The sequence below is a fragment of the Thermobia domestica genome, chromosome 3 (genome assembly GCF_964235325.1).
Source record: "Thermobia domestica chromosome 3, izTheDome1.hap1.1, whole genome shotgun sequence".
In the NCBI taxonomy this organism is placed as follows: Eukaryota; Metazoa; Arthropoda; class Insecta; order Zygentoma; family Lepismatidae; genus Thermobia; species Thermobia domestica.
In genome coordinates, this window is record NC_137456.1 from 194997690 (window position 1) to 195021520 (window position 23831).

The window sequence follows — 23831 nt, forward strand, 5'->3', positions numbered from 1 at the left end:
TGTTTCTGACTTATCCATGTTACCTCAGCTTAAACGTTATCAAGGATTGCTTTCAAATCTGAATCGCCGACGTGTAGCTGGACTCAAGATTAAAAGCAAGGTTCCATTAGTAGATGGTAATGAAGAACCATCATTATATCATGGGATGAAACGACGCCAAGGCAAATGGATGCATCACATTTGGAATAAGAAAGGGCAACTTGATTAAGGTATTGCATCCATTAAAAATGTATTTCTGTTGTATTACCAGAACCTTTATGGTCTTTCTGAAGTTAATAAAACGCTGGAGGAATCTTTCACACCACCTTCTTGTGTTCTTGATGATACAGCACGATCATTTCTTGTGCGCCCATTTACTTTTGAAGATGTACAACAGTCATAGCAGCTCCTAAAGGAAAATCTCCAGGACTAGATGAAATACCTGGAGAATGGTATGTTTTTCCCCTCGTTGGTGAGGTACTAACTTCTCTGGTTAACGAATATTTCAACGACAATCCACAGAAACTGTATCTTATTCGTGGTGTTACAGTGTTTATACCTAAACAAGCACATCCTACAAATGTTAATCACTATCAACCCATAACTCTTCTCAATTACAAATTGCTTGCTCGTTATTTGAACAATAGACTCCTACCATTTATTGATATTCTTGCTGGACCATTTCAGTATGCCCGAGGAGGTTAAAAGAAAATTTACCACGTGCTAGAAACTCTGCGTGATGTTATTGCGAATTACCAGTCTCACTATACTAGTCATGCCTTGCTTGCCTTAGATTTCAACCAGGCATCTGATCGTGTAAATCACTATTATTTCTGGTCTTTGTTGCAACATATGGGAATAGAAGACTTATTTATCCGTTGGATTCGAGTTTTGTATGATGCCGCACAGTCGAAACTAAAAGTCGGGTTTGTGACCAGTCCTATTGTCATAAAACGTAGTGTCAGGCAAGGCTGTCCATTAAGTATGATCCTATTCATAATTCCTATATGTCCTTTACTATAAAACATCAATCGACGTATCCAAGGTCTTCATATTTGCAGTGTTCCTGTCAAAGTGTGTAGTTTTGCTGATGACGTAAATGTATTTCTTCGGGACCAACAGGATTTAGAACTAGTTGAAGATTGTGTTGAAAACTACTGTGAATATTCAGGCGCGCTTCTTAATCGAGTGAAAACTAAACTCATGCCCTTAGGGAATGCTTCTGCAAATTCATATGAACATTTTCCGACAGTGGTGCCAGTTCTCAAAATATTGGGCAATTATTTTTCCCGCAACTTGCGTGAGAGCATTTCTAAAAGTTTTGAAGATGTTTTCTTGAGGGCCAGATCTGTTTTACATCAGCACCAATATCGTCAACTTTCGTTGATATCGTGTGTATTTTGAGAACACATATGCCTTTTCTAAGTTGTGGTACATATGTCAAATTTTGCCTATGCCTAAACTTTATATTCACAAATTTACAAGCATCGGTAACTGGTTTTTGTGGACAGGTATGGTTTTTCGAGTGCACTATCCAACTACCTGTTTGTCATATCATGAAAGAGGACTGAACTCGATACATGTTGAAAGTAAAATTAAAGCTTTATTCTACCACAGAGGATTTAAAAATATATAAGGAATTGGAGACCAACTAGGCAGTACATTACTTTCATCTGTAGTTGATACCAATGATGGAACATTACCAGTGTGTTTGCCTCTCATTCCTTCCGACGTTTGGTATTTTAGGACGTTTATGCACTTACTTTTATTTGTCTACCAGTGGCACCCAACATTTTCCTAAAAGAATCAAACTTCTTTATACGTTGCTATTACAAAAACAAAACCGCCGCTGTCACCACATAACTTTCAAATTACGAAATGCGAATTGGACACAGATTTGGAGGAACATTTCCTTCAATTTTCTATTAACCTCAGCTCGTTCGTTATGGTACAGGGTTGTTTTCAATATCATAGACACTAAGGGAAACGACATCATCTCCAGATTACAGACGACAATCGATGTGATATCTGTGGAAAAGTGGATACGTAGGAACATCGTCTCACGCTTTGCAACAGATCAACACCAGTTTGGAGAATCTATTGTGACATAATTCAATACCTGTGTAAGATCAGCTTTGACAGAGTTACCTGATGTTTCAAATTCTTATGTTACCTGATTTTAAACATTTTCCACAACAGAAACATCATTCTGTCATTTGGCTCAGTATAAATACGATTCAGTATATTCTGTCTCCTCGTTCTCCTCAAGCACGTCACACGTACAAGGATTTCCTGTGTCTACTATATGGTAAATTTCCCCCACCAACGAAGAAAACACTATTTGCCAATTACCTGCATTATCTCTTCTATTGTCACTCTGTGTAATTATAATGTAAATGTTTCTCCTTATACAAATTCTTCAGTGTGCAAGTAATTACAACTGTAAATTATGTATCTTTCTCAATGTAATTCGAAAATAATCTAAATTAAAAGCGATTAAAAAGTGTGAAAACAGAAAAATAGGTGAGTGGTTAGCGCATTCAACTTCTATACGGTAGACACAGGTTCGAATCCCGGCCAGGCTGAAACTTTTTTCAAGTGTTCCTGTTTCAATTTCAATTTTAATGCATATTCAGTGTGACAAGCAAGATTTTCTCTTCCCTAGAAAGAAAAAGATGTTGGAAGAAGAAGAATTGGAGAAGGTCTGTCAATGGAAACAGTGATTTACAAACTTATTTCCAGCAATTGTTCTAGATTTGATATTTTCGTCTACTTTCAAGCATTTTCTGATTCACGTGTGATCAGTGTTTTTATTTTTTGAATATAGAGTATATAATGAAATAATACATTATATACACAGCAATATTGAGTTTAACATATGGTATTCATTGGGCAACACGCTCTGAACCCGAGAGATTGATCTCAGAATGAAGAAATGTTTTGTGCGTCATCTACTCACAATTTTACTTGCATAAAGACTTGACTCGGTGCTACCAACTGCTGTCAGTGCCGAGTAAAGTTATGTGTAATTTGGGTTGCATCTGTCTAGGCGTACTCACAACTGCAAATTACCTGGACCCCAAGTAATGGAATTAGAGCGCTTAGGGGGGAGATACTTTTGTGAGTAACTGTACCTTGATATTGTCTCTTGGAAACTTCCTAAGAACTGCGTTTCTATGTATTACCATTCTTTTAAAATTGAGAAAAGTACTTCTAGCCATATACTCTAATGTTAAATTCAACATGCAATAATTCTCGAATGCGTTGACTCAGCTTGATGATTAAGGTATCTTTTTCTTTAGTACGAAAAGCTACATTGGTCAGCCGATGTCAATTTTCTGTACAGTTATAGGGGTGTGTTCAGGGGAAAATGGAAATAGCTCTTAATGTTAAATTTTATTCACGAACATCTTTTGAAATGGAACGACAAATATATTTGTTTATCAGACTGACTCACAGGTTTCGTTAAAGAGCATTACATTTAGCACATTTCTAAGTACAGTAAGGTTTGAAACTTTAGTGATGTGTTTATTAGATAAATATAAAGTAATCTATATTAAACTAATGTAAAATATAGCTACATGAGGATTACAGAAATGCATATGTATGTCTATTTTCTAGTGTGTACATTTCCAACTTTGAATGTTAATAGTTTCCAAAAATGTAATTTAAATTTCAAGAATAAATACAATTAAGGAATTTTAATTAGAGTTTACCAGAATCAATAGCACCTATTTTTGTTTTACTAACCTATTGAACTAGAATATTGGATTGAACACATGTATAAGGCAATATCATATTTTTCTGTCTCATGATTACTTTGACCATTAAGATCATAACGGGGGTGGAACTTCAGTTAATTGTATTTCTGTCAATCTGATGTCTAAATTCTTGCAGCATCAGAATTATCAAGTAATTCAGCAAACTATTTATATTCTTTACAGCAACCAGGCTATCTGTTAGTTAAGAAATTTCCTTTCTTGCAGTTATTAAACGGATGTCAAAAATATTTTAGCCTTTCTTTCTCTCTTACAGTATTTGTTACTAACCTCTGACATGAGTCCTCCTAGTAACACAGAAGAGCCAGTACTTCAGATAACTCGTGATCTAGAAACTGATTTGCAATCAATTCATAACATTTCAAAAATGTATCCTGGACAAGTCACTGCTCTTGTAATTGGTGCTGGTAAGTATTAGAACTCTTGAAATTTAGTATTAAAACATAGGAATTCACTTATGTTGTCGGTAGACTTCCATTTTATGAATGAATGAAATGAATTTGTTTGCTTTATGAATAACCCTTATGCTGATTAGGCTAAAAAAGACAGATAAATAATTAAAGTGAATGAGAAGGCAATAAGTGGGGGGATGAGAATGTGAGGAAACGGAAGAATTTGTACCTGGGAAAACTAAGTCTTCACAAAACTTAAAAGTGATAAATAACATTTTTAAATAACTAATTCTTTTAGTTATAAGCTTCAAGAAAACCCGTGGACTCGATGTTGTCCACAAAAACCCCACGGAACCTGAAATCGATACAAGGACTCCTAGAATTGAAAGTGACCTATAGTTCTTCAGAGTTGTCCGAAACGCAACATTTGTATATACAATATACCGCTGCCCGGATAAAGGATTTTTCTCACTGTATGACACCCACATTTGCAATCGCTTTCTTCAATACAAATGTTATCCTATCATGTTTTGAACCAGTAGAAAACTATTGTCTAACATGACACTGCGTCTGAATAGCCTTCCAAACTTATAAGGTGTTATTCGTCGTTCTTTTCCTAACCGTTATTCAATATGTAATCTGACAGGCATTTTACGATGTTTGTTATTTATTAAAAATAATAATTTCTAATACTATTCGTGGCACGGTTGCTTAGTGGTAGAGCGCTCACCTCCGGTTCCAGGGGTCCTGGTTCGATCCCAAGCCAAGTCAGTTCGTGATGGACATCATGTTCATGGGATTTCTACCCGTTCCTCCTATTTTCTCATTTCTCCAATTCTTTCATCGTTATTCAGTCGCAATTTCATCCCTCTTCTTTACCCCTAGAAGGATGCTAGGAAGCTCTCCGCCTGTTTCTCTCGCTGATTCTTGTTTACATAGTAGATGGATAGATAGAGAGTAAAAAAAGGAGTGAGATTCCCCTGAAACCAAAGTAAAATAGTACAATGTTTGGACCTTGTTACAAATGGATTTACCGCGAAACTAAAATATATCTTGGAACTGATCATATTGATATAAAAAAAATTACCAAAACAAGTAAAGGCAAAGAACTGAAACAGTGAATTTATTTTCAAAATATAGAAATCTAGAAGAAAATGTCTGTTTAGGGCACTTTAATAATTGTGAACGAATTTTGAATAAACTTGCATTCCATGAACTCTTATTTTTTAAAAATAGAAATCCTTCTTTTGAGGCACGAATGAGAGGCTTTAGGAAATTATGTCAAGATAATTAAAATGATGGTGCCCTTTACAAAATTTAAAGGAAAAACCATGATAGCGAAAGCATCAGTCAAACTATAAAGGTCAGTAATAGCTTTCGTCGCATTTTACGACCACTGAATATCCCGCGAAAAATTTACTCGTATTATAAAACCGATATCGTCCAACAAATATTATAAATTTAACGGATCTTGAAAGATGAAATGACGAAAGTTGTCATTGCCTGTGTCGACTGATATATGTTACCTACTTGACCAGCTAGTAGTGGACATGTTCTACCAGCCAGAAAATTATCTCCCCCCTAAGTGCTCTAATTCAATTACTTGGGGTCCAGGTAATTTGCAGTTGTGCGAAAGCCTAGACAGATGCAACCCAGCTTATACGTAACTTTACTCGGCACTGACAGCAGTTGGTAGCAGCGAGTCAAGTCTTTATGGAAGTAAAATTGTGAGTAGACGACACACGAAACATTTCTCCATTCTGAGATCAATCTCTCTGGTTCAGAGCGTGTTGTCCGATTAACATCATATGTTAATCTCAATATTGCTGCGTATGTAATGTATTTTTTCATTATGTACTGTATATTCAAAGAAATAAAAACACTGAATACACATGAATCAGAAAATGCTTAAAAGTAGCTGAAAATATCAAATCTAAAAACACTGCTGGAAATAAGTTTGTAAATCACTGTTTCCATTGACAGACCTACTCCAATTCTTCTTCTTCCAACATCTTTTTCTTTGTGGAGAAGAGAAGATCTTGCTTGTCACACTGAGTATGCATTGAAATTGAAATTGAAACAGAAACACTTGAAAAAGTTTCAGCCTAGCCGGAATTCGAACCCGGGACCACCAAATAGAAGTTCAATGCGCTAACCACTCACATACCGCGCCATTTAAACTTCTGCCCAAACTAATACCTTGTTAAAGCCGTTTCATACAAAATATAAACAAGATACTCAAATGTAACAAAAATAATCAAATGTAAACAAAATATAAATAAAAATATAAACAAGAAAATATAAGCAACTCGTGTGAGTGTCTTAATGACTTACTCGAGATTTCCTTGTTTCACACGAAAACAAGTTATATACATGTTCCTCAATGAGGAAAATATCACGAAAGTTTTTTTAAGTTGAGCCTACGTCATCTGCAGAGCGAGTGGCATATTTAGGGGGGGCTTCAGGGCTTAAGCTCCTCGAAATCTTACTTACTATAGTCAAGTATATGAAATATCTTGCAGAATTTTTCACATTTTCATTCAAAGCCCCCACGAAAGTTAACAAAGCTCCTCCCGAAACTAAATCGCAAATACGCCACTGTGCAGAGCCGTAACTTGTGAGGGGACAGGGGGCAACTGCTCCCCACAGAAGCTCCCCGCCGTTCGAGGAGGCCCATTTTGGGACAAAATTTTCTTACTCCATATACGATACGAACATCACATTGGAAATGAAGCATCTAATAGGGTCGCTCCATTACATAAACAAAACAGCACACACAAGACAAATAGAACAAAAATGAGTCGCGTACCCATTTCAGTAACATTTATCAGTATGGCTTTAAGATTTATCAATATTGTCCCCATAATAATTTTATTATGTATTGAATGGGCCCATGGAGTAACTAACGGAACCGCAGACCTTGCCGTGCTGGAGGGCCCACAGGCTCCTGGGAACCCATAAAGATAAAGTTGGAGAGAGGGGGCCCAATAATCAGAAAATCAACTTTTTGTAGGGGGCCCAAATAAACTTATTAATGCTTCACCCAAGAAAAGAATATAAGTTACGGCGCTGGTCATCGGTTGCAGGGATGGTCCCGATTTACATTACATTTCGTCCTTACCCTAATTTCTGAAGACGACAGAAATTATTTTCACACTCTTTGAATTGTATTAACACGTGAAGAAATAGACAGTTCTATGTTTATATTCCATAACTACTAGTTTATTTTCTTATATTCATATGAGGAGTTTGTCGCAAATTCAACCGGTGTTACTAGCCGAGTGATCCCGGGGCTTTCGGCTTCTCATCATGAGGCGCAATCCACTAGGGGTTCGAATTCCTCTGAAGAGCAAAGTCAGAATTTTAATTGTGCTCAGTATTTCTGTGTTCGTGTTCCTGTAGTGTTTGGAATACGTCGAAAGGAGATGAGGTGCCAGTGGCGAACAATACTCCGGTTGGGGCGATTTGTTTAAAAAAAATATGAAAGCAGGAAACTCCCATTGCAGCTACTTGGGTTCAAATCCCGTCGTGGTAATTAGTAATTTTTTGAATGGGAAGATAATGTTTATGTAATTGGTATTGTAATTATGTTGTACCTTATTATTATTATTATTATTATTATTATTATTATTATTATTATTATTATTATTATTATTATTATTATTATTATTATTACCACAGAAGGAAAGAAAAGTATCATAGTCGAAGCTATTCATACTAACAGAAAAGATATACAGTATGTCAGATGTTTCTTAGGTTTACACATAAATGCAATAATATTATTACGTTTATGGATTTACAGATAGGATTATTATTTTATGACAAGAAATGAAATATAAAGATTTGTTAGCTGATAACAGTAATGCATTTTGTTTCGCCCTTCTGCTAAGTAGAAAGTTGAGGTAACATCTTAAATAGGATCATTCTCGTGAGTAGCGATCCTTCTTGAACGTTCGATCACTATTTGCAATTTGTGCACAGCTAGGAACAATTCCTTGGAACTCATTTTTGGCTCATACTACAGAAGGAAGGACACATTTAGCCCTTCTGAGTTCATCAATTCTTGTTCAAATACTTTATTAGCCAGACAGTTACGAAGGTTGATACAGATGACGTAATTTTGGGTTGTTGGCATTTATCCTGTAAAGGAAGTTGTCTCTACTCTTACACTCAGAGAAATTGAATATTTTTCAAGTTAGTATATATCAGAAGTATCGGTTTTGCTAGATTATAAAAAATTCCTGAATTGCCCTCCGAAATCGAACTCGCGTCCTCAACATTATGAAACTGACGGTCAAGCCACTATTCCAAGACATCATTGTTCTGGGAGAAGGAAAAAATGGAGTTGCAGTGAATTCAGTAATTACACACTTTTACGATTCCAGTGTAATAATGCTGAAACTTCCTGATTTCGATTTCAGTCATGATAAAATAGTAAGTGCAGAGAAGTCAACTTTAAATTGACAACTCATATGTAAGGAGGCACTGCCGTATGCTCCCTTCTCATGCCCTGACTTTTCACGGTACGGCGTTGGACAGATACTTATGTTGATTGGATTTTGGTGTTTCAGGGCATTGGATTATTTTCTAGTTAATTAATTTAACGAACCTTCCTCAGTACCTTGTTTCCTACTTTGACGCGTTTTACTCACTTTTATAGTTTTTCCACTAACTCTTTAAGAAAGCGGACAAAAACATAGAAACATGGAGGACAGTAAAAATCAGAAACACTACTCGTGCGTTCTTCCTTTGCCTCAAGTAAAACGATAAAATGTGTTGAACATGCAATTATTTTCTTCCATTTCCTATGTGGTGTCAAATCCAGAGTTGGAGTGGGTCGGTGGGTCAAATCATGGAGTTTTCTGAGTGGGTCACCACCATCCACCGTGACCCACTGCGACGCGCCACCCACCGTGACCCACCTTTCACTATGATGCACTCTGACCCACCGACACTCTTCTCACTGCATTGTAGACAGCATCTTCTGACCCGAGAAAACACCGATGAACCAGAAAATTCCTTCCTCAAAATATGTTAAGACGCCTATGTGCGATTTGTTTACATTAACCTAAGGCAGAGGTTATTCTTGACCACCGGAGCTCACTTTAAGAACAATTCGTCAGGAAAAAATAATATATAATAATAATAACCGCATGCACATGACTGGCGATAGTTCGAGTTGGTCCCTTCGCCTTTTTCCCACGACGAATCGAAGGAGCGCGGACCAAAACGAAGTCCTCGCTGCTACGCGGTGGTAACTTCAACACCCCGACGCGAGATATCTTTTTCGACTCGACGAAACCCTGCCGGAAGTGGGACACTAGCGGCAATCCTTCGACTCATCAAGTATATTGACGATCGACGTTTACCCGCAAGTGGGCCACAAGGAGTTGGCGACGTTTACGGCATGGGGTATGTCCATGTTTCATATAGCCTCACTGCTGAAAGGGACCTTAAACTGAAAATCAACTCAACTCTACAAAAAATAGAGTGCTTCGCATCATATATCCACATATGTTTACCATGCGTTTTATAATAATTGCTGAACCTTGTTTATTATATGGAGCGCTTGGAGCACAGGGCAATCAATCTATAAACTTGTGAGAAAAATATACATAAAATTTGTAATGTAAGCTTCTGTATGTTGATTTACGTATCTTGATTTAGAACTTTCAAATTTCATCCGTTTTCCACTGAAACGTATCGATAATTCAACAAGGAGATAATTAGACCATGATAATTTAATTGAAATCATCGTAATTTTGACCATGACAAACACTTTACCATTTTGTATCGTAAACATCAGATCCATCATTATTGTAACAGAGCGGTGCTTGAGGGATTGACCGTAGAAATTCAAACTTCGATTAGTTAGAATTTGACAACCTGGTTTCATTACAAGTATAAACACTTTAGTTGGTAGAAAAAAGGACGTGGATCATGTGTCAGAGTTGATGACGATGTGTTTTGGTAGGTCAGTGGTTCATGGTAGGTGGTGGGTCGGAGAGGGTCATGGCGGGTAGTGGGTCAGAGTGAGCCAAGGTGGGTGGTGGATCATGGGTCAGAGTGTGTCGCAGTGGGTGCAGGGTCAAGTTTTCGTTAACCCACGCCATCTCTGTTCAAATCTGTAAAACTAAACCAAGCAAAGAACAATATTACTACACAAAACGCTCAACATCTTAGCTATTCAAGACGAACTACTGCAACATCCGAATATCTCTAGTATATCCACAAATCACAATTTGTCATATTTTACCGAAATACGTCATGACTTTTCTGACAACCTGATACTTTAAATGTTGTTAATACGCAAAGTTCATTGATCGTATCACTTATTCACTTATTCTCTTATGATCATCACAACATTTAGGGTACTTCCCGTAGATATTGAAAGATGAAATGTTTTATCCCGGCTTGGTGTAGCGTGCAAGTAAACAAATGAAAAGCAATAGGATAATATTTCTTTCCTCCAAGCCCCCTAAAGTGGAGTGTGTTGATTATTTGACAAATACTTGAAATTCAATCAGAAAATTCATAAAATATAAAATATGTAGCCAAGTCTCGACTTAATAATAATAATAATAATAATAATAATAATAATAATAATAATAATAATAATAATAATAATAATAATAATAATAATAATAATAAAAGGAATAACAGAATTACAAAATCAATTACATAAACGGTACCTTCCAATTAAGAAAAAATGATTGCTACGACCCAGGGCCGTAACTTGAAACCGCCACTGCCCCCCAGGGAAGCTTCAAATCGTTCGAGAGGGGCCCATTTTAAGACATAGTTGTCCTACTCCATATAGGATACGAATATGAAGTTATAAGTGAAGTATCAAACAGGTTCATTACATTATATAAACGGAACAGACACAAAAGGTAGTTGACTTGTTTCAGTAAAACATGTCTACTATTAGGGGCCCTAGAAATAATATATATTTGTATATTATTGTCAAATTTGTCAATGTTGTCCCTAATTAATTTGCCGTGTATAAAAACAGTCCAGAGTCATAACTAACAACCCCGCAGACCTCCTGGGACCCATAATGAGTAAGAGAAGGGTGGAAAGAGGGGGCCTGAGAATTAGGAAAATGACTTTTTCTAGGGGGCGCAAATACGTGTATTAATGATTGCCCCCTCCCCAGAAAAATCTAACTTACGGCACTGCCACGACCGGATTCGAACCCGTGACTCTGCCATACGAGTTTCATAATTTGCCAATGTATCACAAATTCCTCATACAAAGATAAAACAATAAACTAGTAGTTACGGAAGATATAAATAGAACTTTCTTTTTCTACACGTGTTGATACCAATTCAAAGAATGAGAAAATAATGTCCGCCGCAGGCACGAGCCAAGGGGTGAGTCTGGGGATCCGTACCCCTTTCGAGACCAGAAATGAAAAAACATTAAGGAAAGATGAAACAAAGAGAAACGAGAAAAAGAAGAACCAGTGTTACAAATATAAAGCTACAGCAAACGTTTGGTTACTCTTTCTTATGAGGAGCTTTGTGGAGGGGGGGAACAGGAAGGACTCAAGTTAAAAGTGGATATTATTGTAACGGAGCATTCTGAATTCCATCCTATGGATTACAAATGACGATCAGATAGAGTCTGAGGTAGAACTTAAGAAATTCCAATAATCCTTAATAATATGAGACTGGCAACGTAAGTTCCAGTGACACTTGTTAAAGAAATATTCAATTTCGCAGCAACACTAATCCATTACCCCAGAGGATGTTTTCACTGCCAAAAGAGATCTCGTTGCTACCCTTAACGGCATTAAACGAAGACAAGAAAAACAAGAAAAGACAAGAAGAACCAAGTTCGATAGACCTTGGGAGATTATATCATTTTCAATTTGTTTATATCCTTTTACTGGAGATTTCTTCACAGTTTGTTACTAAAATATTTACTAACATATCCTCATTTTATTGTCCTAACAAACCAATATGGGTACCTTGACAGTAAGATAGTTTAGATTGATCGAGCATTTTGTGGGTAACCACAATATTTCATGTCACACCCACTCATTACAAAATCCTGGCTACACGAACCAACATATTTTACCAGTAAAATAGTTTAGAATAACCCAGCCCATGGGGTGATAACCTCAACATTTCATCAAAGATCGCCGCTACTACGAAATCCTGGCTACGTGCCGGCTTGCATTTTCGCGGATTTCAATATCCTGTGATCTTATTGGCCGATACAGATAGGACATCAAGAGTCATGAACTACCTATAGCGGAAATTAAGGCCAACTATTTTCAGCCTTCGTGGTCGAGCGTAATAGGGTACCACTTTAGTAATGAAAATAGTTTTTGGCGTGGGTTCGAACCCTGCCCAATGATTTTTTAAATTTTCATAACACTTTTCTATTAAAATAAGCTTGCAGTTTTAATATACGGATCCATAGTAAAAGTAATAATAATAATAATAATAATAATAATAATAATAATAATAATAATAATAATAATAATAATAATAATAATAATAATAATAATAGTAGTAGTAGTAGTAGTAGTAGTAGTAGTAGTAGTAGTAGTAGTAGTAGTAGTAGGAACGGGTTAGAAGCCCCGCAGGGGTTGGTTAGGTTCTGTTCTCAAATTTTTCTGTACATTTTACATGACCAACTTCAAACAGCTGGCTAGGGTAGCGCGCGGATCGGCGTAAATGCTGTCGGCTTTTCCTCTTTGAAATTAGAAGTTACAATGAGGAAGAATAGTAGTAATGTAAATCGGGAGCAGTTAAAAACGATGAGGTAGTCTCAACTTGAAAAACGTTTTCTGATATTTTGCTCATTGACGAACGTCTATATAACTTGTTTTTGAGTTTAAGAAGGAAATCTCCAGTAAGTCATTGTGACACTCATAAGGAACGTCTTCTTATTATAGTATTTGTATAGTCTTACATGCAACGATTTTAACTAGCTGAAAGTTTAGGTAAAAGTTTAAGTGACGCGGTAGGTGAGTGGTTAGAGTATTGGACTTGTGTTCTGTGGACCCGGGTTCGAATCCCTATTCTAGATTTGATATTTTCAGCTACTTTCAAGCATTTCCTGATAAATGCATGGTCGGTATTTATATTTCTGTAAACATACAGTATATAAAGAAATAAAACATTATGTACACAGCAATATTGAGATTAATATATGGTGTTCTTTGGAAAACACGATCCGAACCATGCAGATTCTTCTTAGAATGAAGAACTGTTTCGTTAGTCACCTACTTTACAATTTTACCTGAATAAACACCTGGATCAGGTCTACCAACTGCTGTCAGTGCCGCGAAACGTTACGTGTAAGTTGGGTTGCATCTGTCTAGGCGTTCTTACAACTGCAATATCCTGGACCCCAAGTAATAGAATTAGAGCGATTAGGGGGGAGATACTTTTGTTGCTAGGTGTACAAAAGACTTCGTGTTTGAATCGTTTTATTGCGCTTATAGATGTTATAACGAAGCGTACATGTTTTGAAGTGTTATATTGGATATGTGCAGCTACCTTATGTTAAAAGAGTAATAAATGAACAAATAAAGTTTTGAAGAAAGCGGGCAGAGGCATCCCGCCAGACAGAGAAAGTGAAACATAGTGTTGTCTGAATTTTATTAGCTTGTATGGATAAAAGGGGGCGTTACGGTTTCTGTTATAAGAGAACGCAAGATCTGTTCTTTTCTGTCTCGTGGTTTGTGACCTCTCATGCTTTGTTGTTGTGCTCCGAAATGTCTGGTTACATCCTTTCATTGTGGTGGTAGGTAGTTGTGTAGAAAAGGACATTGTACTCCACCTCTTTCCCTTTTATTTACCCTTCTTGTATATATTTTGGCTCCAATATGGTGGTTATTCGTCCAACTGCGTATCTTGTCCTGTTTAGTAGGACAAGGACAATGTTGCATTCAGTCAGCCCATTTCTTTTCCTCCCGTAATGGTTATTGATGAAATCTTGTGTTACCTGTACGGATTTTCCCCAGTTGCATCTCTCTCTCTCTCTCTCTCTCTTTCTTTTTTTTCTTTTTTTTTTTTTAAGAGGAACACGCTTTATAAAATTCAGGAAGGATAACACGGTATGAATCGCAATAAAATAACAGATTACCCAACGAATAATGTTACGCATTATGAAAGAATAAATAACCCCTTATATGTTTTGATTTGAATATATTTGGTCTAGGAATTAATTCGTGCGGTTGGTACGCACACATTGAAGCTGTAGTACAAACACAACATACATAAATACCTTAAGAAAAATATTGCCCATCGCTAGCCACCACTTTCGCCCATCTGTCAGGCAATGTACGGATTCCGTGGCGAAAGAAGTCCTCATCCTTGGAAGCGATCCAGTCAGAGACCCATGTTTCGATATCTTCTGAAGAAGTAAACCGCTGTCCAATCAAATCGTTGTTCATGCAATCGAACAAGTAGTAGTCCGAAGGAGCAACGTCTGGTGGATACGGCGGGTGGGGTAAAACTTCCCATCCGACATTTTCTAAATAGGTTTTGACCGGTTTTGCGACATGTGGGCGAGCGTTATCATGTTGAACAATAAGTTTATCATGTCTGTTCTCCCATTCTGGTCGTGTTCTGGCCAGAGCTTGCTTCAAACGCATTAATTGTCGTCGATAACGTTCTCCATTCATAGTTTCACCCGGTTGCAGCAGCTCATAGTACACCACACCTTTCATATCCCACCATATGCACAGCATAACCTTTGCACAGTGAATATCTCGTTTTGGTTGTGATGGACCTGGTTCACCTGGTTTCACCCAGGCCTTTTTTCGTTTAGGGTTCTCGTAATGGATCCACTTCTCATCACCCGTAATAATTCGATGCAGAAACCCCTTTCTGCTCTGTCGTTGAAGCAGCAATTCGCAAATGGTTTTTCGTCTTTCAACGTCTCTGTCTTTCAATTCATGTGGAACCCAATTTGACATCTTTTGAATCATTCCCATGGCTTTCAAGCGTTTGGAGACTGTTGTTTGATCAACGCCTAATGCTGCTGCAAGTTGTTCCTGCGTTTGACACGAATCCTGCTCGAGCAATGCTGTCAATTCTTCGTCTTGAAATTTTTTTGGCTGTCCAGCTCGCTCTTGGTCTGCCAAGCCGAAATCACCACTTCTAAACCGTGCAAACCACTTCTGACACGTCCGCTCAGCTAGAGCATGGTCACCATACACTTCCACCAAAATACGATGACTTTCAGTCGCACTTTTCTGCATGTTAAAGTAATGCAGCAGGACACCCCGCAAAAACACTTTATCAGGCACAAATTGCGCCATGTTCACTTAACTACAAACTGGTGTTGTTGACGCTTTAATCCACTGCCCTATACTACGAACGATACGCGATGACAGGGGTTTGCAACACATGTGTGGATACACGGAACTGTGGGACGCTCCGTTCGTTGCGCCATCTCTTGTCCAGCCGCACGAATTAATTCCTAGACCAAATATATTTGGGTAGAAAAATCTATTATATTAATATTCGTAGATAACTTTTCGATTATGCTTTGGCTGTTGTGATTTTCATTGCTGAGAAATATTACGTTATGTTAAAATTAATTTCTCTGTCTTTAAATAGTTATAAGAAGTTGAAGTCATTTGAATATTAATTATTTACTATTCCATTTGTGGCTGTTCGAAGTTTTTTGCCGGATTGTGGTTATTATGATTTATTATTATTATTGTGTTTCTCAGTTTAACGTTTCACAATTATGTTCTGTTAAGCTAGGGAGAAAGTGAATAAATTAAGTGGATGATGATGGAAGAATCGATGGAGTGAGAAGGTAGGAGGAAACGGGAGTACCCCGAGAAAAACCTACGGAGACGCGGATGTGTAACGGAAATTTGCAGTTCGGCACGAGTTGGGAACGAACCAGACACCCTATGTACCAGATATAATCCCTCCAACATGGAGCAAGCGTAAAACATTATTATTATTACTAGTATTACTTGTAGGTAAAGGATTTGATGACCAAGAAATGTGACTGTTATAAAAATTATTGGAATGAAAATACTGCAACTAACTCAGAACCTCATTACCGTATAAATGCATATCGTATTTGCTAAGTTATTGAATAGAAATTAATGTATGTTTTGATTCTGAAGATATGTGGAACAAAGATTATTATCTATTGCTGTGTACCCTTCAATAGCGAGAGTATATGAGACGTGGACCGGGTCCAACACTCTTACACTAAAGCATTTAGAATTATTTTGCATTCACACACAATCACTCAGAAAGATATATACACAATTATTCAGCGTTCACACTCACTCACTCACACGATAGGGTTGCCAAGTCTGGAAAATAAAAACCTTCACCCTCTTAAAATTCCCTATGATATAGGTCTTAGCGTGAAGTATGTTTGTTCTGATACATCCATGAGAAGGAAATGTACTATCGTGGACAAAAGTGCATTAGCACCTATATTCTGCATATCTTTAGTACATTCACTAATAACCTTAATACATACATTGTGCTATAAATGAGAAATTGAAATCGGCATTGTGGCATTGATCATTTTATTGTATTTACCAGTAACTGCCATTTCTTTAAAATTATCGAAACAGATGAACAAAATATATTAATCTTGACGTGACAATTTTGGATTTGGAAAATGAAATTTATTCTTTAAACTTATACTTCAACCATAGGAAAATGCTTTAAGAAGTACTTTTCCGCTCTTAATAAACGTATAAAATTCCTTACAAGTAAATTTCAAATTTTTCCTGATACCGACCCCGTCATCTCTTTAAAATTATCTAAGCAGATGAACAACATATATTAATCGTTGATAGATGGTGAAAGGTGACAGTTTTGGATTTACAGAATAAAATTTACTTTTTAAATCTATACTTCGAACTAGATGAAATTGCTTCGAACTAGAAACAAATTTGCAAAAAACGATCATAAAGGGTCTAGTAAGAAGTTTGACCGGTCACCGGCTTTAATCAAAATAACAACAATATTTTCGGCCAGGCCGGTGAAAAACCGGCCAGTTGGCAACCCTAGCTCTGAGGATGCAGGCTTTGATTGAGTGGAAAGGAGCCGCTTTTGCGGTCGCATTGAAATGAAGAGGTGTGATATCCTTGTTAATTTATGTTCACGTGGAGAAGCGAAGCATGAGCCAATCATGTGCTCTTAGAAGTCAGCATGGCGGGCTTTACGGCAACAGGAAATAAACATGTCCTCTCTAGATATTATATACATATATACATATACAGATGGCGATCAGAAAAATGGAAACACCTGTAGTTGGCAACACGTCAGATGTATGGGTTGGTAGTGGTGTCGTGGCACCCGCAGCGCCGGACCGCTGGTGGTGGTGTGTTAGGTCGGTCTCCGTACTACGACAGGCGCAGTGGAACAGCAGTGTCCAGTGGCTGCAGCAGACGGAAGTAGTGTAAAATGGGAGACCTCTCAGATTTTCAAAGAGGGCAAATTGTTGGTGTGCGGTTCAGTGGAGTGAGTGTGACGGCAGTGGCTACTGTTTTAGGTGTGTCGCGTAGGACAATGTCGAAGGTGATGACGGCCTACACAACACACGGGAAAACCACATCAGGGAAGCGGAACAGTGGGCGAAAGAAAATCATGAGTGACAGGTCACGCCGGGTATTAAAGCGCATTGTCACGCAGAACCGTCGTGCCACTGCGGAGCAAGTGACGGAGGAACTCAATCAGCACCTCCCCCACCCTGTTTCGACAATCACAGTCCGCCGCGAATTACATGACATGAACTTACGGGGTCGTGTTGCACGGGCAAAACCGCTCATTATGGACCATAACGCTTTCGCACGACGCAAATGGTGCCGCGACCATGCAACTTGGGCCGTTGAGGCCTGGAAACGTGTGATATGGTGAGATGAGTCATCCTTCACTCTATTCCCAATCACAGACCGTGTTTATGTGTGGACAACGCCCAAAGAAGCTTATGGTCTGCAGTGTCTCCGCCCAACTGTGAAACATGGCGGCTGCTCGGTGATGCTGTGGGCCGCCATGTCATGGTTTTCATTGGGTCCTGTGGTCACACTTAGCGGACGAATCACTGCCAACGATTATGTCGCAATTTTAGGAGACCACTTGCATCCTATGGTCTGGATGTTGTTACCGAACAATGACGCCATCTTCCAGGGTGATAATGCACCCATTCACACAGCTGGTGTTGTTGCAGCGTGGTTTGAGGAACATCGGGATGAAGTTCAACACCTCCCCTGGCCCGCCTAATCCCCAGATTTCAACATAATTTAACATCTGTGGTCCGTCTTGGAAACACGACTCCGGTGACGATTTCCACCTCCATCCTCTAACAGAACTGGCCGATGCCCAGCACGAGGAATGGTGTAAAATTCCACTTGCTACCATTCACGACCTCTATGCCTCCATCCCACGTCGCATCAAGGCTGTTCTAAAGGCGAAAGGTGGCCCGACACCATATTAATCTGATAAGTTGCAATTTTGTTCAGGTGTTTCCATTTTTCTGATCACCATCTGTATATATGTTAGAACAGAGTGTATTCATAACGTGATTTTTGTTAAAGGTTTAAAATAATATATTGAGAAATCATCGTTTTTTTCTTTCCTTGTAAACATACGTTGAGCATTAGAAGTATATTTTACACAGAGAGGCGCGGGGGAGCTGTGTACTTTTGTTTTTGCAAAGTCGTTTCCCACATAGAAGGGTGACGAAACAAACTACATGGCGCTGCCTACGTTCTTTGTCAGTATGACGTGGAAGTGGAAAAGAAATTGATGGATTTACATATCTTGAAAAAAAAAAAGTTTTATTCTTTCTTTCCAGTGTGCAAATTTGAATTTCGTTAGTATATGTTAACTAGAATTGAGGTTTACCGTGCCCCTTTGAACAATATTACGACAGGCAGATTATCGTGGAATTTAAATCACATATCCTATCACTGGGTACTGAATCCGATCTCCCGCGCCTAGGGAAGGACTGACATCACTGTTTATTTAGTGGGAATCTGAACCGGATGTCCCGTGCCCAACGGGGCTAGCTAAGCATTGGGAATTGAACAACGGTGGCAGGCAGCATTGAAGAAACGGGCAGCAGTATATGGTTTTAGATTAGGATCGAACACAGGTCCGAACTCAAAACTTTTAAAAATATATATCATTTGTTATAGCACCGGAAGAAGATTGATCAGTTGTCACCTCTAATGAAAAAGATTTGAGTAAAAATAATGACATATAAGGATATGGACACACATGATATTATGATGTAGTAAGTAAAAAACACTTTGTAACACACGTATCTAGCATAAATTTGCTCAGCATTGGGGAGCCGTGCCACGCATGGAGTATACGCCGTGAATATATTAATTTTTGCATCTGGTAGGTAATCTATTCATCCGAATGGGTTGGAAATGAATATGTAGGACAGCTATCATCATATTTTCATAGACTGATCATAATAATTGACGCACTCAGAATCAGAAGTTGTTAAGTCAAGTTTTGGAGGAAATTTTGTAAAGTGCACGATAAATATCCTACAATACAGGTCTACATCAGTATTAAATATTAAACGAATCAGACAACGATAAGTCGTTCAAATGACATACCTGCCCTTGGGAACGGATTGGGGGTAGATGTTAAGTCAAATTCATTCCGTGTCTACTCTACCAGCGGCGCTTCTGCTTTGCCGCCAGAGGGCTTGCTGCATAGTGAAAAGATGGCTTTTGCCGAGAAAGATTCGAGTGACGATGCCACAAATCAATGTTTATCTGAAAATAATGGCTCTGGATATATCCCTTGTTGTGACTTCATATATGTAAAGAAATTAGGAGCAACAAGTAGCAGCGACAGCACCTTCCGCATCAACTACAAGTGTAGATCTAGTGCGACAAACATATTCCATGTCTATTCCGACACTAGAGCCTTCTGGACTGGATCTTTGTTTTGGCAGCATCTTGCTGGCTGATATATGGTTGAGCAGGTCCGTTTTCAGCGTATTTATTTATACTTCCCCATTCCAGGATATTCTTTCATGCCCATTGACAGAAATTTTTAGCGTATTGAAAAGGAGATGCGAACAAAAGATCAAGTCCTCGTTCCTTCCACATGGGTTAAACTGATCAGACAAATTCTACGCAAAAATCCTATTAAGTTTGTACTGGGGTTGGACAAAAATTTAAAAACACTTCATACAGGACACGTAAGTTTGTCCTTCCACTGTACAACACATGATGCGGTTGCCGATCAATTTTTGTTTTCAATGTGTCATGCGGACCTTCCTCTTCCGTCAGCAGTAACCAGTTCACTGTGAGTGTCGTGGCCTGAAATTGGTGTGGTAAAATGGGCGACCTGACAGACTTCCAAAGAGGCATGGTCGTTGGTGCCCGTCTGGTTGGAGCTTCAGTGGCAACAGTGGCGAACATTGTGGGGGTATCGAAAGGCACTGTATCCAATGTCACGATGGCATACACAATTCATGGGCAAACAACGTCTGCAAAGCACAACAGTGGTCAAAAGGCAATCCTGTCAGATAGGGACCGGAGGGCATTGAAACGGATTGTAGCAGCTAAAAAGAGGACCACTGCAATGAAAATTACGTCTGAACTTAATTCCGGCCTACAGAACCCGGTTTCATCAAAAACAGTGCGCCGAGAACCTCATAAAATGAAAATTCATGGCAGGGCCGATATCGCCAAATCCCTGGTGACAGCAGTAAATGCGAAGAGGTGCATCCAGTGGTGCAAGGACCACAAGGCGTGGACTCATGAGCAGTGGAAACACATAATATGGTCCGATGAATCGACCTTCACCTTGTTTCCAACAACCGGTCGTGTTTACGGATGGATAACACCGTCACAGGTCTATGATACAGACTGTCTGCTCCCAACTGTAAGGCATGGGGGGTTCTGTTACAGTAGGGGCAGTGATATCGTGGTTTTCTGCAAGTGCCATCATAGCCCTGCATGGAATGATGAATGCTAAGGCGTATGAGGCCATTTTGGGGGACCAGGTTCTGCTCATGGCCCAAATATTTTTCCCTGGTGGTGATGGTATCTACCAAGATGATTTGGCATCCTGTCACGCTGCATAAACAGTGAAATCATGATTTGAGGAGCATGGTCAGGAGCTATCACATCTCCCCTGGGTCCCAGAATCACCAGATCTGTACATCATTTAGCCATTGTGGTCTGAGTTAGAAAGGCGTGTTTGGTCTCATTACCCTCCACCAGCATCCTTTAAGGAAATGGAGCATGTTTTGGAGGAACAATTGTACAAAATTCCACACACCACGATTCAGGAATTGTATACGTTCATTCCACGTCGGATCCAAGCTGTTTTGGATGCAAAAGGAGCCCCACACCATACTAGGTATGATTTTCACACTTTTGCAAACATTTTTGAGTTTTTTGTCCAGCCCCTGTATATGTCAAAAAATTACTCACTGATAATGGGGAACATGATGGCACTCCAGTTTTTGATGTCTTTGATTTCAAAGGACCCTTAAGGGCATTCTTATGCAAAGTGTTCCTGACTTTACTGATTCGTGGTGTATGTTTGAAAAGAGGGCGTGTATCAGAAGTTTCACACAATATCTTCAACTCTTTTCTACGCCCACAGTCGTTTCTAAAACGTGGGGTGTAATTGCAAACCTTGCTAAATCCATATGACGGTGGTCCACAAACTTCAGATGAGTTGCGGCTGGTTAAGAAAGAGAAATGTGATTATGTACATCTGCTGCTGCATACTAATATTAACACGAAACAACAGGTTGCAGAGTGATTAACTTCATTTACTTCATTACGTACTCATTCATGGCGCTAATGTCGCGTTTTGCCGGGATTATTGACAGTAAATCCATACAGGTTGTAAACATGTGAGGGTATTTAAGTTATGTACAAAAGAATGAATGTGGAGGAAATAAAAATATACGCATGAGTTTGGAACCATTTCTTTTATGTAGACTTGATGGACCAGATACGCGCCGCGGGGTGCAGGCATGTGAATGGTCGGGGGTGCGCCGAGTGGGCGTGGGCGACGAAACGGGAAACAACGGCAGGTCAGCGCGGCGCTTACGCGAGCGCGTCACGTCATTTGACATTTTCTTTAAATACTAGTGTTTTAACATGTGTGTATAGTTTTCTCAGCATGAACACCCATCAGTTTGTTGAAGATGGTGTTCAGAAAGGGAAGTCAGACGTTCAGAATGATAGTCCGTGTAAGGAGAAGCCAAAGTGTAAAAAAAACATTCAGACTCTCAGGACTCTACACTGAATGAAACGGCGTTAGAAAAATCCGAAACTAACGTTGGCGTATACTCCTGCAGATCCTCAGATAATGAAACCAACGAATCTGATTTACCGGAAGATGAAGTTATTATTGCGTCCGACAATGAAGACGAACTCTTTGATGAAGTATTACCTACAGTCTCTCTGATATCAAAATCTGGTGCATCAGCAATAATTTCACATACATGTGAGTGTGCAAATAAGAACGTTGAAGTGCAATGTGTAAAAGAACCTATTAAGAAATGGCAGCCTAATTACTGTTTACTGTGTGAAGGGTGTTATAAACATGAAACTCTTATATGGGTGCCATGTGTAAATTTTACGATTACGATGGTCTAGCAGGAAGTGTATGCTAACAATTGATGCGAGATGGTGTACCAGTAGAAATTTATGCCACTTGTGCAGACACGCACACAACGAAGAAGTGTGTGAACAATTTAATCAACTTATTTTTGTTTCATAATTTCGCAATTCTTTCTAAACATTGATTCTGGCTACATTTAATGTATTTTGAGGAGTTTAGTGGTAGCGGATGGACTGGTGGCAGGTCCTAATTGTAAAAGACGAAATAAATCCATAAAAAACAATCAGGTAACAAAAATTAGTAAAAAATAAATTGTTCCCTTTTGGGAACAGTGGGCTTAATTGGGTTTAATATTGCATATAGCCTCTTCGCCCATGGTAAAGTTTACCGCAAAGATTTAATGAATATCTTATTAGAAAAAATATGAATGCCTCATATTCAGATAGTGATACTTAGTAAACTGTGTTTCAGAATTACGAAACTTAGTATACAAAATGTTTTGCAACAACAGTTTACTTGTATTGTGTAGTGAAGATCATATCAGTGCAAATTGTGTATTAGAAAGAATAAATGTATATTTATTCTTTAATCCGTTGTTAGTGAATCCTGACAACATTGGTGTTTCTGTAGTGCAGTATTTAACCAATGAGAAAACTCTTCTTAAATTATTAGAATTGTTTGAAAAAGAACATAGTGAAATCTCAAGTAAAAACTTTATACGAGAAACTATTGTGTTACTAAGAACACGTAATTTCTTGCACAAATTATTCCGTTTTCGTTGCAACGTAAATATGAAATTTCACCATTCGTTAATTTTCTTTAAGTACATGCGAAGCTTCAGTAAATTTGCATTGTTTAATAAAATCATCAGTAGAATATAATTTACTATTATTAGGATAGCAGAAACAAATTGGATAGTAAACATTAAATTTACATAGACTAACTTGGAATAATAAATGCGGTTATATTATATCAGACATACGTAACCTTGTTTATCAATTTTCTAAACAAGATGCAACCTTTTATTGTAAAGGTGCAGAAAAATCACTTCGGATTAAAAAGATTTTTGTATTAGATAATGTGATTGATTTAAAAAGTAAACATTGTCCATC

General features: G+C 38.3%; 1 protein-coding gene across 3 annotated transcripts in view; it reads left to right on the forward strand.

Annotated features, from left to right (window-relative positions):
- The first annotated feature begins 3981 nt into the window (after positions 1-3981).
- The window catches only part of LOC145680916 (uncharacterized), a 975933-nt gene continuing 956083 nt past the window's right edge, over positions 3982-23831 (forward strand). For all 3 annotated transcript variants that reach the window (XM_081752076.1, XM_081752077.1, XM_081752075.1), the window contains exon 1: positions 3982-4165. In XM_081752076.1, the coding sequence (XP_081608202.1) occupies positions 4036-4165 (130 nt within the window). In that variant the 5' untranslated portion in view covers positions 3982-4035. The remainder of the gene's footprint in view (positions 4166-23831) is intronic.